This window comes from Bubalus kerabau, chromosome 22 (assembly GCF_029407905.1).
Source record: "Bubalus kerabau isolate K-KA32 ecotype Philippines breed swamp buffalo chromosome 22, PCC_UOA_SB_1v2, whole genome shotgun sequence".
NCBI lineage: Eukaryota > Metazoa > Chordata > Mammalia > Artiodactyla > Bovidae > Bubalus > Bubalus kerabau.
In genome coordinates, this window is record NC_073645.1 from 45,780,185 (window position 1) to 45,798,373 (window position 18,189).

General features: G+C 44.3%; 1 protein-coding gene across 1 annotated transcript in view; it reads right to left on the minus strand.

Moving 5' to 3' along the window:
* CPXM2 (carboxypeptidase X, M14 family member 2) overlaps nt 1–18,189 on the minus strand; it is a 132,911-nt gene that overhangs the window by 35,885 nt on the left and 78,837 nt on the right. Inside the window, exons 5-6 of the mRNA XM_055560145.1 lie at nt 7,204–7,288; nt 6,073–6,223 (exon numbers count right to left, since the gene is read on the minus strand). Coding sequence (XP_055416120.1) covers nt 6,073–6,223; nt 7,204–7,288 — 236 coding nt within the window. The remainder of the gene's footprint in view (nt 1–6,072; nt 6,224–7,203; nt 7,289–18,189) is intronic.

Consider the following 18,189-nt stretch of genomic DNA (forward strand, 5'->3'; position numbering starts at 1 on the left):
TTCTTAAAAAGGACTGAAGAAAAGCCCAGAACTGTACATATGAAATATCTTCATGTTTGGTAATTCCTTCCTTCCTTCCCTGAGACTAACCAATTTGTCTGAGGATATGGGTCCAAGTTGCAGAATTGTCTTGGAACCCCAGGTGAGCATTTTTCACAACTTTCCACCTTCCACCTTTTGTACAAATACTTCTTTGCTTGTCCGCTTATTCTGATTGGATTAAGTTTTACGGAGACCCTCTTAGGAGCTCAACACTGTAGGTAAGTGAGAACCAAACTCAGCTGCCCCACCCTGGGGCCCAGAGTCTGCAGGCACACCCTGTTATTCAGCCAAACCCACTGTCCTCTTTTTTCTTCTGCGGATAAAAGAATCCCTATCTCCTGTGCAGAATCTATCCCAGATGCTTCTGATGGAACAGCCTTGCCCAACACTCACGGGGATGGGCATGTGACCCAGGTCCAGCCCATGAAAATACACATGTTCTGGCCACAGCCACTGGCTCAGAGATGATCCCAGGATACAAGCTGGGCTCATAAGATGATTTTCCCTCCAGAGCCATAGGAGGAGGGCCTCCTGCCGGAGTCAATTCACATGGTGGATGAGCTCGGGGTGTTAGTGGCCAAGCTCCCTGCCTGCAAGCTGGTGAGGAGGGGAGCCCTGACTGCACCAAGAAGACCCCGAGATTGTCGACCCTTTCTTGCCTGAAGCCAGAGTCACATCTACCTCTGGAACTTTTATTCCTGTGAACTAAAATTTTCCTTTACTCCCCCTGCTCACTTCAGCAAATTTGAGTAGGACTTCCAGCGTTTGAAACAGAAGTCCTGATTCAGTCTGCAAGACCTTATTCTCACAGATGGTGCCTTGGAGAATCAGCCTCCTGCTTCCTTTCATGTGGCTGGCTTCATGCATCAGATGTACTGAAAACCAGCTTATTCCTTCTGGAACACCTTAGGTACAGGAATAAACTCACTCCAGATGGGGATCGTGGAGTCTACAACCTCCTCCCTCCTTCACTTCTCTTACTCCACGACTCAAAATCCTGCTCCATCCCAACAAGTCTACTCATTCAGCCCGTTTTGGGTTGAGTGATGTCCCCACCCCAAAGAGATATGTTGGAGTCCTGACCCCCAGGACCTTAGAACATGACCTTATTTGAAGAGAGGGGTTTCACAGGGCTCATCGGGTATAAATGAGGTGCTTAGGGTGGGCCCCATTCCATTAGGACTGTGTCTATCCAAAGCAGAAAGGTGCGCACAGAGAGAAGCACTCGGGGAGACCATGTAATGATGCAAGCGGCAACGGGGGCGAGGCGCCCACAAGCTGAGGAGCATCAGAATCAGACAGCAAACCACAGCAGCCCACGGGGGAGGCAGGAACAGACGCCGTCGCTCGGCCTCTCAAAGAAACCGCCTAGCTACACCTTGATCTTGGACTCCTCGCCTCCAGAACTGAGATGATAACTCTGTTATCCAAAGCCACCCACTTCCTGGTACTGAGTTATGGCAGCTCTGGAAATGACTGCACACCCTGAACATCCCTGGCTCCTCACTGACGTGGACACATGCTCTTCTCCCAAATCCAGCACCAGCTCACTCCACAGGACGGTCATAGTCGCAGAAGAAACCCCATTAGTGGACATCCAAGGGGACACCCCAGCTCTTGGACCATTCTGCTCAGCTGTTTGCTGCTCTGGGGGCTGGGATCTTGCTTGATGGGAGGGAGTTCTCAACTGGGAGAGGAAAGGCTACCTTTGCTGGACCAGGGGCCCACTGCTATCTGCAGTCCCTGAGCTCATGATACGCTTTATCCAGAACAGGTGACTCCACAGACACTGCAGATTAGAGGTTACCCAGAGATGGAGGAAGGAATTCCAGAGTGATTACTCAGTGAGTCCAGGGTGTTTTGAGGTCCATGACGAAGTTCTGAAACCAGAGAGAGCCAGCGATCACACCATCCATCTTGTGAATACACTAAGCAGCAGTGAACTGTATGCTTTAAAATGCTTAACTCCATGTTACATCAGTTTCACCTCATTTAAAAAGGAAAACAATGGCTGACCTCAAAGTGCTCTCTGAGGACTAACAGGACACGAGGAATGCAGCCACCGCAGCCCTCTTCCTTCCCTGCCACGAGGCCAGCCCCTCACCCAAGGAAACGCCCACTACCTATGGCTTCCCTGTCTGCAAGGCAGGAGACCTGGGTTCAGTGCCTGGGTAGGGAAAACCCCCTGGAGGAAGGCATGGCAACCCACTCCAGTATTCTTGCCTGGAGAATCCCAAGGACAGAGGAGCTGGCAGGCTACAATCCATGGGGTCACACAGAGTCAGACGCGACTGAGTGACTAACACTTTCGCTGTCACTCACGGCCTTATGGTCACCCTAAGCCCTGATACCTCAACAGAGAGCCTGAGCAGAGATGCCCTGGCAGCAGTGCAAACAGCACCAAACCCCTTCTGCAAGGTGCTCGGCTCCCTAATGAGAAGAAGCTGTGCTTGTCCAACCCCGTGTGACTGTTGTTACGACAAGGTCACTCCAAGAGGAGCAAGGGGAGACGTGGCCCCTGATCCCAGGTCATTACTGTCAGTGAAAGCATCAAACCCACAGCTCCACGTGGCTCCAAGGAGGGGGCAGCCTGACGTTCGTGTATCTTCCGCCCCATCTTGTGTAACCTGACCTCGCAGCACCTGCGACGAGCCATCATCCATGCTTATCTTCTGCCCCATCTCATATAACCCCACCTCACGGCATCTCCACCAGGCTGCTCGCCCGAGTCCAGGAAACCCTCTGATTAACCATGCTCAAGAGTATAGTTGAGTAGCATTACATATATTCACACTGTTGTAGAAACAGATCTCTAGAACATTTTCATCTTACAAAACTGAAACTACAACCATTAAACAACCCTCCTCCTTTTCCGTTAGTTTTGAGTTTTTTTGTTATTGCTGTTGTTCAGTCACTCAGCCGTGTCCGACTCTTTGCATGTCAGCATGCAGCATGTCAGGCTTCCCTGTCCTTCACCATCTCCCAGAGTTTGCTCAAACTCACGTCCATTGAATCAGTGATGCCATCCAACCATCTCGCCCTCTGTCATCCCCTTTTCTTCCTGCCTTTAATCCTTCCCAGCATCAGGGTCTTTGCTAATGAGTTGGTCATGTATAGGGTAACTCATGTTCTAGTTCAAAATTTCTAGAAACATTATTCATGAAGACTTAAAAAGCATCTTCCCCTTCCTCTGCCCCAACCTGAGGGTTTGCAGGAAGACAGTGAGGACAGAACAAAGAGAAGCAGAAGCAAAGGTAAATGAATTTTTCATAAACAAGAGTTTTGGGAAGAACAGATGCTGGGCGGTTGCATTACCAGCACAAAGTCATGCTGGGCTGAGTGACTGACTTGGTTGGGTCACCTCTGCCTCTGGCCTCATTAACTTGCACAAAGGAACCATGTTGACAGCAAGGCAACTGAGCAAGACTCACCTACCCACATGGCCGTGGGGACCCCTGAGCCACCCCAGGACCTCAGAGGTGACCACCACCAGTGGCATGTACAAAGGCCAGCTCCCCTCCGGGCAGACTGCTAAGTAACTTCTAGAAGAAAAACGGCCCTAAATATTTGGGGTTGGAAAATAGAACCATTCCAAGGCCATACTTGAAACCCGTCCAGATTTCACACTGTAACTCTGTCTTTGTGTTTAAATTGCCCCCAGGACCTGTCTTCAAACACACACACCAAGAATAACTTCACAGGAAAATATTTATTTCATGAGACTCTCACAGGCTGCCCTTTGCCCTCAACCGACAATAGATGAATTCCTGCCCTCAGAGAGAAACCGTGACCCTGCCCTTTAAAGCAAGCAGAGAGAGGCCGTGCTGAGCAACCAGGCACAAAGCTGGCCTCATGGTCCCCTGCCTGGGTCTGTGTCTGCAGACGCAGTGAGCTCAGCAAAGCCCAGCAGGACCCCGGCGGCAGTGGGCGGGCCCTGTGATCGCCACCCCAGGATGAATGAGCCACAGAAGGGGGCCCGGGTCCCACACTGGGAGGCCTTCATGTTTTCTCTGGACCCACCTGGAAAACACACACTGCTTTCCCACCAGCAATCCCACCTCTTGATATTGTTCAATTGCTCAGTTGTGTCCGACTCTGCGACCCCATGGACTGCATCACACCAGGCTTCCCTGTCCTTCACCATCTCCTGGAGTTTGCTCAAACTCATGTCCATTGAATTGGTGATGCCATCCAACCATCTCAACCTCTATCGTCCCCTTCTCCTCCTGCCTTCAATCTTTACCAGCATCAGGGTCTTTTGTACCATCATCTAATTTAAGAATAATCCCATAATTCACCCAATATTTTTGGACATGCACAATGACACAGAAATGAAGACGTCCACTGTGAAATTCTTAAGAATCAAACTGATTTTCCGACTGTATTTCCAATTTTCCAATCAAACAACTGAATTTCCAACTATAAGAGGCAGTTTGAAAACCTGAGATAGCTCCTCCGCCCATGGGATTTTCCAGGCAAGAGTACTGGAGTGGGGTGCCATTGCCTTCTCCGATGGTGGATAAAAACACCCACAAGATAGATGGTCTCCAATAGTGTTAGTGATATGAAAAAAGTTTGTAATCTAGTAAGTACAAGTAAGGAGCAAAGAATCTGTCTGATGGGAGGGTAAGTAGATAGCAGGTGAGCAGACTTGTCTTTCTCACCAATAGAGTTTGTTTTGAATAAATTCATACTTGGCAAAGCAAGATCATGAGGGTTGAGGGAAAAGCAATAAATGATATGAAATACACTCTGAAAACTCAGTAAGTGTAAGTTCACGGTGGGGGTGGGATGGCTATAGAAGTGCATGATGGATACAGAAGAACCTGAGAGCATCAGAGCTGGTGGTGCCCCTCCTCCTGGCAGGGGATCCAGAGACAGTAAGGCCTAAGTTTCAGATAAGACAAGAACGCTGAGACTTCCCTGGAGGAGGAAGCACAGGAGAGATAACCCAAAGCTGTGCTCCCTGCTTGCTGTGGCCTGACTGTGGGTGGACAGGAGGTGGAAATTCCTAGAGGCTCTGGTGAAGGGCCTTAGGAGTGTTCTGGAGGCCAGCTTCCGGCCCTGGAGATGTCTGGTGAGGATGAAGACGCCGCCACAAAAGGCTCCAGTAGCAGCAGCAGTGTCAGTAGCTCAGTTGTGTCCGACTCCTAAGGACTCTAGCCCGCCAGGCTCCTCTGTTCACTGGATTTTCCAGGCAAGGATACTCGAGTGAGTTGCCATGCCCTTCTTCAGGGGATCTTCCTGACCCAGGGATTGAACCTGGGTTTCCTGCATCACAGGCAGATTCTTAACATCTGAGACACCAGGGAAGACCACAAAAGGCTCCATACAGGCACAAATCCCTAGGTTCTGAAAGGCCGACAGAACTGCAAGCCAGACCGGATTAGCTTGTCCAGAGCAGACACCAGCAAAGCTCCACATGCAAAAAGCGCATGTTAATTCAAGCCCTTTATTTCCTTCCACCCTGGGGTTACACCCAACTCCATCATGTGAAAACAGGGCAAGGGGAACACAACCCAAAGGAACAAGCACCCAAAGATACAGGCAACCAAGTGGAGCTACTTAAACAGAAAGAGGCTTCACTATGTGAACAGAGCAAGACTATGTACACGGTCAAGTTTGAAACTAAGTTCTGCCACGTCCTCTAACCAGTGTGGCAAGAGCACTCAGGGGCAACTAAACACATTACCACAATCATTTTATGCAATTTTTTGCCTGCTTCTGAGCAGCAGTGCTGGGTGATTTTTCAACCTTGAAATAAGCATCATCTTAAAGTCCCAGTGGGCAAAACCACAGCTGGCATGTTACCTTAATACCCCAAACGCTCAGAGTGTTTCTGAGTGTTGTTCTGGGAGATTTTCGTTTTCTTTTTGTTTACCCATGTTTTCTAAATATTCTGCAATAGATGTGGTAATTGTCTTAGATGAGAAAAAGACTGTGTGGCTTATTTTTATTCACCTTGCTGGCTAAGCACCTGTCTTCCACTGGCGTTCCCTCCCTGCAGGAAGCACAGAAGGGCAGACCCACCTGGCAACGGGCAGCCAAGGATCTCCATCCTCATGCAGATGCTCCCATTATCGAACCAGGACTGGGGGTTTATGCGGATGTAGCGTGCCACCATGGGGACAGGCAGCTCGTTCAGTACAGGGATCTCCTTTTCACTGTTTCCTTCAAATATCTATTTATGCACAAGGGGAAAAGGAGACTCTTTTAGAGCTTGATTATCAAGTCATGAAAGAGTCAGTAATTCACTCAGTCTGCAAGATTTCATTAAGGCACACCTATATGTGAGGTTGGCATTTGGTGGGGGGGATGGGGAGGAGAAATGGATCAGGCCTGGACCCTGCCCTCAGGAAGCACCCATCTAACGGGGGCGGAGCGGGGAGGAGGAGGAGGGTTAAACTTAGACATCGTAGGTGAAATCTATTAGTGTCATGGCAGAGAGACAGCCACAGAGCTTTGGGATTTCTGAAGAAGGAAAGGACCAGGTGAAGCTTTGGGGATGAGATGTCATTTGAACTGGCCTTGAAGGAAAACTCGAGATGCAGGAACGGGAGGGATGCTAGAGAAAAGGAAGTGATGGCTGGAGGAGCTCAGACATTGGATTCAGTGGAAGAGCAGCCACCTCACTTTTTCCAGAACACAGAGGAGTGGGTACAAGGCGGGGGTGGGGGCTGATAATGGGAATGAAGGTCAAAACAGAGGCTGCAGGCAGGCTGTGTAAGGCACTGTACCATGATAGGAACTCGTACTTGAGAACCTGGGGAAGAGGGCGACAGGGTCAGAACTGGCTAGCTTGCAGGGAGGCATGGAGCTGAAAGGCCAGGTAAGTAAAGTAAGTTCAGGAACTATTTTAACTGAAGAGCCGTGTGGGCACCAACATTACCCACATGCCACTGGTCTTCCAGGGCTGACCTGTGACCTGCGGAAGATACCACATCGCAGCAACTCTGACTTTTACACAAGCCCTGAATGTGGACCCTGTGGTTCCGAGCATCAGGGCATGGAAAGGGGGGTCATCATCCATCCCTCTGGATGGTTGGTTTGAGTTGGCACAGAATCAGCCAACAACCAAGTGCAAACGCTGGCTGGGTGCCCACCGCCTCTCTCTGGAGAGCCCTGACAGCCAGATCCCCAGGGCATGGTTAGAGGACTCACCATGTCTCCAGATCCATTCTTAACAGTGACCCACGTATGGCTGTCATTGCTCACCATGACCTTATAGGAGGTCACCCAGTCACTCCTAAGGAAAAATAAAACATCATTGGGACTACGCACTTAAGAAAGTTTCCTTCTTCCACACAGAGATACAGCAATAGGCAAAAGGGGTCCCAGAGGTGGACAGCATGGGGTCACAGCCTGGCCCAACTCTCACCCTCCCTGTGGCCTTGGCTAGTTAAGTGACACACCTGTGCTACAGTGTATTCACCCATGAAATGGGAATCATAAAAGCACCAAGCTTAAAATATTAATGTAAGCAGTAAATGCTTTCATACCCTTTAAACACTTAGGACAATGCTTGGCCCCCAATAAACATTACAAGTTTGTCACGCACATAAAGATCCACGAATACTTGCTTGTTTGTTTATAGAACACTGACATCACACGTAGTAGCAGAGATCCACATGGAAAAGTAATCTCAGTAAAAGTGGAAAAGTCAGTCTAGGAACTTCATTTGGAAAACTGATTTGGGAACATAACAAATGAGATCCCACCAGCCACAAACACAGCAGCCTGAGTCTCTGAGAGATAGTAGGTTTCTCCTTGGCTGTCAGAGCCGGGCAGACAAGTCCCTGACCCCACCTCCAGCAATAATCCAGAGATATCCAGGCCCCAGGCCAGATCCCTGTCACCACATCCTACTGCACAGAAATTACTGAGGGAAAAAGAGCCAAAATATGACTTCCCAGTGTGGAGGTCAATGTGGTAGGCTAGGCAAAAAAAAAAAAAAAAAAAAAAAAGACTTTTCCCCCCTTTGCCTCAGTTTTTTATAGCATCATTTGTTAAAACAATGGAGGAAAGTCTTCCTGAGCATCTTCCTTTTTAAATTTTTAAAATATTGGAACTAAAAGCACCAATGGACTAATCTCTTAGAACATTCCACCAGCTGAAGCATTTGGAATCCTTGTTTTCTGACTGTGAAATCTCCTTGGACTCAGGATCCAGATAGATCACAAGAAGTTTCCCCTGTCAGGCTCCTCTGTCCATGGGATTCTCCAGGCAAGAATACTGGAGTGGGTTGCCATTCTCTTCTCCAGGGGATCTTCCTGACTCAGGGATCTAACCCTGTTCTCCTGCATTGTAGGCAGATTCTTTACCATCTGAGCTACCAGGGAAACCCAAAAGTTATTATTCTTAGATGCTTTTATATGAGCTTGGGAACCAATCTTCAGCTGAACCTTCTCCCTTCTTCTTTCACCTGCCCACCAGCTTTGTGTGAGTACCTGCTGGAAGCCAGGATTTATCAAGCAACATGCTCCTCCTAGGGAGGTTAAGGACTTGGGCCCATGCCTGTGTGGGCCCAATAAGGGCCCAATAAGCAAACCTTCTGAAAGGCACTTCAGCAAGTGCTCAGATCCTTTGTACTGGGAAATTATATTCACCCCAAATAGCAACCTGATTCCCACATTCAAATCATTTTCCAATGGCTTGCATCCTTAGTTCCTTGGCCATCTGTTTTTCTGCTGATCATGCCCCATGGTGACCCCACCAGGCAGGCGGCAGAGATAAGGGGTGTATCCTGCACAGTGGAGATGATGAATTTAGGAAGCCTCTCAAAAGAAGCTGGGGTCCCCAGGTGGCGCAGCAGTCAAGAATCCGCCTGCCAATGCAGGAGACGCAAGAAATACGTGCTCAATCCCTGTGTCAGGAAGATCTCCTGGAGAAGGAAATGGCAACCCACTCCAGTATTCTTGCCTGGGAAATCCTATGGACAGAGAAGGCTGGTGGGCTACAGTCCATGGGGTTGCAAAGAGTCAGACACAACTGAGCATGCTCAAAAGAAGCACATAAACTTAAAGAGAGGTATGGAAAGAAAAATTCAAACAAGTTCTCCAAAGAAAAGGGGAGAGAGAAAAAAAACAAAGGTTGAAAACCAAAAAACGATTTCTCAAACTTAATGAAAAGAAAAAATAAACATGAACCAATTCAACACTTGCGTTCAAAGGGTGATTAACTGTGTATGTGGTTCAGCCCTCTCTTCTGACCTGCAGATCTGCATCGTGTCCTCCTGCCTATCTGACCGTCCACTTAACGTCTCAGCCACGGCTCAAATTGAACCTGCACCCAAACCAACGGATTCACTTTGTCCACTCTGTACCCCGACCTGGGAGCCCTTGCCCCAGAAAAAACACTGCCATCCACCCAGGGCAACAAAATCCCAGAGTCCTCCTTGGTTCCCCACCCTCCCTTTCTCCCTGATAGTGAATTCATCACCAGGTTTTGTCAATTTTACCTCCCAGAGCTTTCTAGAACCTCCCACTTCCCCCAGCTCCACTGCCACCATCCAGCCCATTCTCTCCAGCCAGGACTACTGCAGTTGCCTCCAAACAGTCTTTTAAAATTTAAACTGCCCCCCAATCTCTCCTGCAGTCAGAAGCTTACTTTTTTTTAATGAAATATTATCACATCACCCCCTGCTTAAAGTATCACTCTTATCTTAGCATTAAGACCAAATTCCTCACTGTATTCTACAAAACCCTTGCTTACCTCTTGTTTTCCATGCCTTTCTCTCAATCCCTGATATTGATTACACTCTCTCTTGCCTCAGGGCCTTTGCACACACTGTTGCATTTGTCTGGACTCCTGTCCTGTCCCCCGTCAGCCTCTAAACTATTAGGATTCAGTTCAAAATATGAATTTCAGTTGTGATTTCTTCTTTGACCATGAACTATTTAAGTGTACAATTTTAAATTTCCAGGTACTAGAGGTTTTCTGGTTATCTATTTACTGCTGGTTTCTAGTTTAATTTCATTGTGAACAGAGAACATGCTTTGAATCATGTCGATCCTTTGTTGAGACCTCCTTTATGGCTCAGCATGTAGTCAGCTTTGGCTAATGTTCTATGTGCACTAAAACTCACTGCAGTTCTGTGATTGCCATGTGCAATGTTCCACACATATAATTTTGAACAAATGTTGGGCTTTCCTGGTGGCTCCCTGGTAAAGAATCCGCCTCCGATGCAGGAGAGGCATGAGACATGGGTTTGATCCCTGAGCCTCAAAGATCTCCCAGAGGAGGGCATGGTAACCACTGCAACATTCTTGCCTAGAGAACATTATGGACAGAGGAGCCTGCTGGGCTACGGTCTCTAGGGTCGCCAAGAGTAGGACACGACTAAAGCAACTGAGCGCGAGCATGATTAACTATGTTGTTCAGGTCTTCTGCATCCATGATTTTTTGTCTGCTTTTTCTAACAGTTATAGAAAGAAGTATGTAAAAAAGAATGCCAAACTGACTGTGAGTTTATTTGTTTCTGCTAGTTCTCTCCACTTTTGCTATATACACTATGAAGCTATGCTGTTGAGTGCATACAGATTTGAGGTTGTGATATATTTTTTGTAGATTGACTTTTATGGTTATGAAATATGCTTTTTAAATCTCTATCAATGCCTCTTGCCTTACAGTCATTTTGTGTGATAGTAGGAGAGCTAACCATGCTTTGTTTTGGTTAAGATTGATATACTTCCTAATTCTTTACTTTTAACCTCTGACATAGTTTAAATTTAAACTGTGTCGGGAATGCAAACTAGTACAGCCACTATGGAGAACAGTGTGGAGATTCCTTAAAAAACTGGAAATAGACCTGCCTTATGATCCAGCAATCCCACTGCTGGGCATACACACTGAGGAAACCAGAAGGGAAAGAGACACGAGTACCCCAATGTTCATCGCAGCACTGTTTATAATAGCCAGGACATGGAAGAAACCTAGATGTCCATCAGCAGATGAATGGATAAGAAAGCTGTGGTACATATACACAATGGAGTATTACTCAGCCATTAAAAAGAATACATTTGAATCAGTTCTAATGAGGTGGATGAAACTGGAGCCTATTATACAGAGTGAAGTAAGCCAGAAAGAAAAACACCAATACAGTATACTAACGCATATATATGGAATTTAGAAAGATGGTAACAATAACCCTGTGTACAAGACAGCAAAAGAGACACTGATGTATAGAACAGTCTTATGGACTCTGTGGGAGAGGGAGAGGGTGGGAAGATTTGGGAGAATGGCATTGAAATGTAAAATATCATGTATGAAGTGAGTTGCCAGTCCAGGTTCGATGCACGATACTGGATCCTAGGGGCTGGTGCACTGGGACGACCCAGAGGGATGGAATGGGGAGGGAGGAGGGAGGAGGGTTCAGGATGGGGAACACATGTATACCTGTGGCGGATTCATTTTGATATTTGGCAAAACTAATACAGTTATGTAAAGTTTAAAAATAAAATAAAAATTAAAAAATAAATAAATAAATAAACTGTGTCTCTCATGAATTTTTTTCTTAGGTACAGTATGATAATATTATTCTTCTATTGGATAATATAGTTCATTTAAATATAACTAGTATTATATTTAGATTTATATTTACCACCTTTCTATTTCTTTTGTAAGAAGAAATTTCTATTTTGTAATGAAATAGATATCATTTTCCTTTTTGAATTTTCATTTTATCATCAAATATTCTTACTATTCCATTTTTTCTTTATTAATTTACTAGTTAAATATTCACACTATTCTTTTCATAACTAGCCTAGAGATTACATATGTATCCTTGAATTAGTAGTCTTATTCAAATTTTAATTTCTAACACTTTCATGATAATACTAGAACCATACAATAATTTAAGTCCATTAATCCCTCTGCCTTTTGCATGATTTTGGAATTTATTTTTAATTCTCTAAATTCTTTAAATTTTCTAAGATATTTACTACTCCTGCTTTGTATCGTTAGTAATTGTAAACCTACTTATTTAACCTTTCTGCTGCTACTGCTAAGCCACTTCAGTCATGTCCGACTCTGAGACCCCATAGACGGCAGCCCACCAGGCTCCCCCGTCCCTGGGATTCTCCAAGCAAGAACACTGGAGTGGGTTGCCATTTCCTTCTCCAATGCATGAAAGTGAAAAGTGAAAGTGAAGTCGCTCAGTCATGTCCAACCCTCAGCAACCCCGTGGACTGCAGCCTTCCAGGCTCCTCCATCCATGGGATTTTCCAGGCAAGAGTACAGGAATGGGGTGCCATTGCCTGCTCCGACCTTTCTGCTAGCCTTCATTTATTTTTGCATCTTCATATTTCCATCTGGGAAAATATTCTTTCTGCTTGAAGAACATCCTTTGATATTCCTTTTAAAGCTGATATGTTGGCAATAAGTTTTTAGGTTTTTATTGTCTGAATAGGCTTCGTCTCACCTTCATTTTTGAATGATATTTTTTCTGGGAATTCTAGGTTGACGTTTTCTTTCAGTACTTTAAAATATTTGATTTCATTTTTTTTTTTAATTTCATTAGCTTCTGAGGCATTGCTTCATTTGCATGCACACATTTGAAACTACCGCTGTGACATTTAGTAAGAGTACAATAGGACTGGGAGTGGAGAAATGAGCACGGACCATTTTAGCTTAAATCCGGCTTTCTTGTTTACTAACCACATACACTTGGCAAGCTGCCTGATCTTTCCAAAAATAAAAAGGCTACCTACCAGGAAGTTGTGTGTGTGTATATATATATATATATATTCATTTATACGCTGAGAGAGGCTAAGGCCTCAGGCTTTGAGGTCAAGAAGCCCAAACTAAACTCCTAGTCCTTCCACTTAGCAACTGTGACCTGCATGAGAGTCATGTGATCTCTGAGCTCCAGCTGCAAGGCAACTGGAAGGTCACTCTACGCCTTTGCACAGTGAGTAAGGGATGAATGAGGTAATGCATGTAGAGTCCAGGCACAGTGCCTGGAACATAATAACTGCTCCATAAATCCGAGCTCTTCATATGAACAATGTATCATAATTAATATACTGCCCAATGCTATACCAGCATCTAGGACTATCAACTGAACTGTAAACGTAACTCAGATGCTCCCTTCAGACACTTTCAGAGAACCACTGATATCCAAGCCGAACCTTTTCAGGTCGTAGTAATGATAATAATCGGGGCCGTCACAGCTATAAAATAAAATTAAGAATTAATTACTTTTAAATTAAATTTAAGAAAGTTGATAATCCAGGGTAATAGAAGAGAAAGATTTGCCAATCAGTAATGCTCGGGTGTGGAGAAGGAAATGGCAACCCACTCCAGTGTTCTTGCCTGGAGAATCCCAGGGATGGCGGAGCCTGGTGGGCTGCTGTCTATTGGGTCGCGCATAGTCGGACACGACTGAAGCGACTTAGCAGCAGTAGCAGCAGCAGCAATGCTGGGGTGGGACTGATTTGTGTCTAAAATTTCTATCTGCCCGAAAAGATTAAGGCAACGTGGAATGCATAAAATCCTGTTCCTAACCCCGCAGCTACTACACTGCTAATACAATCCCAGCCTCTGAACTACAAAGACAAAGCCTACACCATCTATTTACTCAACATGTTTACAGGCTAATGAGGCAGAAGGGGAAGTAAACTAGAAGTTTCAAGAGACTATGATTAAGTGCAGTGATGAGGTGAGCGCAGGAAGTCGTGGCAGGGCAGAGAAAGGGTGTGCAGCCCAGAGGAATGAAGGAGGCAGGGCATAGGTTAATGAAAGCAACATACTCCTTATCGAAGGTAAAAGTCACATATTTCATTCTTTGTGACAGACACATCCATTGTAATTAGACCCAGCTTTAAAAATCAGAGCTATAATGCCCAGTGTTTCCTGGTCTCCTAATCCTTGGGGAAGGCTTGAAATTCACAGCACTTCGTGGCTTTTTTCCAGTTCCCTCAGAGAGATTTTCCACATCACAAAACCACCTTGACATTTAATTTTCTGTGACTGGAGATTTCAACTAAAAGCAAAGCAGCCCAAGTAAAGAAGGGTTTAATGTCAAAGACTTCCCGACTACAGAAAGACTGAGAAGCCACGCTGACTCTCCTTTGGGCTCCAGCCACCTCCCTCACTTAGAACAGAAATAAAAAAACAATGCCCCTCCCCCCAAATCCTATCCTTATATGAGATTCCCACCAAACCAGCCTTCCTTCAGATCCGGAAACAGGAGGTGGGCTACAAAGGAAAAAAACTGGAACACATTCAGATAATTAACTTGATGTTAATTTGGTTGAAATAAAAGCCAAGAACGTCCATCATCTAAATACTTACACAGCTTTCTACTTCAGTACAACTGGCTGCTGGTTACATTAAAAGAACTGAATGTTTTAAAACATCAGAGTGCTAGAAAGCAAGTCAAGGAAATCTCTAAGGGGGAAAAACAAAAACAAAAAAAGATCTGGGAACTGAAAAAAAAAACATGAACAATGAGCAAAGAAAAAGAGCAGAGTTGCCCCAGAGAAAAATGCATATAGCAGTGATGGAATCAAAACACTAAGCCTGGGGACAACAAAAGACAGGAACGCTGATTCAGGGACTTTTTCCTGGGCTCTCAAAGGGGGCTGAAATGGCTTCAAAACATTAGCATCCACCTGGCTCCCCAAAGAAGCACCCATGAATCCTCTCTAAAGAAAAGAATCTTCAATTTAGGTTCTCAACAATTTCACTAAGTTCCATTACATAGACACTCACAATTAAAAAAAAAAAATATATATATATATATATAGATCATTATATATATCATTAAACACACAAGAAAACATCCTCTGTGGGAAGGAAGTAACAGAAGCAAAAAGCAAAAAATTCAGATCCCAAAGAATTTATCTATCTACAAAGAAAACTCAGAAGAAGCTAGAAAAGTTATTAAACTTGATAAGAGAGTTCAGCAAGATGACTGGACAAGAGAAAAGTATGCAATTCTAAGCAAAACATCCCAATAGCATAGTAAAGAAACTTATGAAGTTTCTCTTCATGAGCATAGTATATAAATCTCCACTTATTTATGTCTTTTAAAATGGACCACAGCTGTATACATCAGCAGCCAAAAATAAAGTACCTAAATAAAATAAAATAAAAGATGTACAGGGCATGTGTGGAGAAAACTTTATTGAAAGACATTTTAAAAGACATAAATAAGTGGAGATTTATATACTATGCCCATGAAGAGAAAAGTATGCAATTCTAAGCAAAACATCCCAATAGCATAGTAAAGAAACTTTGACAAATTGATACTAAAATTTACATGGAAGAAAATAATCAAGACTCTTTATAGGAAAAAGAAACAGGGTGAGTGGGAATTGCCCTATTAAGATATTAGGATTTATTTTTAAAGTTTTAGTAATTAAGACACATTATAAATGGAACAAAATTGAGAGTTCAGAAACAGACTCATGCCTTGACAGAGATGTCATATATCAATGGGAAATGTGAAAGTGAAAATCACTTATTCATGTCTGACTCTTTGCAACCCCATGGACCCTAGAGTCCATGGAATTCTCCAGGCCAGAACACTGGAGTGGGTAGCCTTTCCCTTCTCCAGGAGATCTTCCCAATGCAGGGATCAAACCCAGGTCTCCTGCATTGCAGGCAGATTCTTTTCCAGCTGAGCCCTAAGGGAAGACCAAGAACACCGGAGTGGATAGTCTATCCCTTCTCCAGGGGATCTTCCCGACCCAGGAATCGAACCGGGGTCTCCTGCACGGCAGGTGGATTCTTTACCAACTGAACTATCAGAGAAGCAATGGGAAATAAACTATTACAAAACCTGTCTGAAGGCAACTGGCTATTAATATAAAAAGAGGTTGAAATTGGACTGATATTTCACATCTTTTACAAAAATCATAACCAGAAGTATTAACTACTAAATGTGAGAAGCGAAACTTAAAAAAATTAAAGAACATATGAGACAATCACTTTGTAACCATGAGGTATGAAAGGATCTACATGACACAATATAATCATAAAATACAATGAACTAAATAAAAAATTTTTACTTTTCAAGAGACTTCATAAAGAAACCAGTAACAGAAACCTTAAGCTGGGAGAATATATTTTAAACACATTTAATTAACAAAAGGATTAGTATTCAAAATATGTATTTTTTTAACTCTATAAAACAATGAGACAAAGGAAAAAACAACACAAACAGCAAGAAACATGGTAGGTATTTCACAGTAAAGGTAACAAAAAAGCAAATAAAAATGGGAAAAGAAGTTCAATCCTATTAGTAATTAGGGAAATGAAAGTTAGGACAACAAGGGAAGATACTGCTTTATATTGAAAAGACAATGCTTATATTGAAAATTTAGGAGAACAGCAATACCAAATGCTGGTGAAAATGTAGAACAACAGGAACTCTAAAACACGACTGGAAAAGGAAAGGCTACTTGGGCAAGCACTCTGGAAAATGACTTGTCATTATTCCATTAAACTCAACATTTACACACTTTCCACCTCAGCAGTTCTACTCCAAGTACATACCACGAAGCTGCCCTCGTACATGGGCTCCAAGAGATATATACAAGAATGTTAACAGCAATATTATTTTTAAGACCAAAAAAAATGTATAATAAAATAATAAAAAAACTGAGAAGGGATCAATCTAATCTCCATGAAGGACAGTGGATAAATGGTTGCATATGGTCCATCCTAAAGAAAATCAGCCCTGAATATTCATTGGAAGGACTGATGCTGAAGCTTCAATACTTTGGCCACATGATGTGAAGAGATGACTCACTGGAAAAGTCAATCATCATTTTCCTGATGCTGGAAAAGACTGAACACAAAAAGAGAAAGGGTGGCAGAGGATGAGACGGCTGGAGAGCATCACTGACTCAGTGGACATGGATTTCAGTGAACTCCAGGAGATGGTGGAGGACAGGGAAGCCTGGCCTGCTGCAGTCTATGGGGTCCCAAAGAGTCAGATGTGACTCAGTGACTGAACAACAACAACAAATTTACAAGGTCAAACACAGAACAAATTAACGAACTACAGTTATAGGCAACATGAATGATCCTCTGAAGCATAAGTTAGGGGGGAAGACAAGTTTAAAAAGCTAAATAAAGTACAAAATCATTTTTATAAATCCCCAAAAAAGAAAACTGTTTGCATGTGTGATACAGGATAAGACTATTTTTAAAAGGTAAGGGGATAATAGATAAATAATAAAGAGAACAGTTTTACTTCTGGGAAGAAGCATCTAGGCAGGATGAGGAAAGAGCACATAAACAGTTTCAACAGTATTGGCAATGTTGCAGCTCCTCAGGTGTGCAGTGGGTTGGTGACTGCTGGTCTTATTATGATGAAAATGAAATGTTAGTCGCTCAGTCATGTCTGACTCTTTGTGATCCCACAGACTGTAGCCCACCAGCCTCCTCTGTCCATGGGATTCTCCAGGCAAGAACACTGGAGTTGGTTGCCATTCCCTTCTCCAGGGGATCTTCCTGACCCAGGGATCAAACCCAGGTGTCCTGCATTGCAGGCAGACTATTTACTGTCTGAGCCACCAGCTGCTGCTGCTGCTAAGTCCCCATAGATGGCTGCCCACCAGGCTCTGCCGTCCCTGGGATTCTCCAGGCAACACCAGGGAAGCCCTTTATTATGATACCACCTTAAGTAGTAGGGGCTTCCCAGGTGGCACTAGTGGTAAAGAACCCACCTACCAAGAGACGTGGGATTCCTAAGTCAGGAAGATCCCCTGGAGGAGAGCATGGCAACCCACTCCAGTATTCTTGCCTGGAAAATCCCATGGACAGAGGAGCCTGGTGGGCTACAGTCCATAGGGTCGCACAGAGTCAGACACAACTGAAGCGACCGAGCATGCACGCACCTTAAGTGTATATTACATCAATGCATTTGTATCCATCAAACATTACACAATGAGAAAGACAAAATATTTATTTGAATGTTATGGGCTAAGCTTCTGCACAGGAAAATGGCCCAATCATCTCTTGGGACAGGATGTAGGTGAAGATGCTACATTCACCCTTGAAAACATATTTTAAGGAAAAAACAAAAATACTTGCCCTGGTAATTTCCTATAAGGGGCTTCCCTGGTGGCTCAGTGTTAAAGAATCCACCTACCAATGCAAGAGACACAAGATCCCCTGGAGAAGGAAATGGTAACC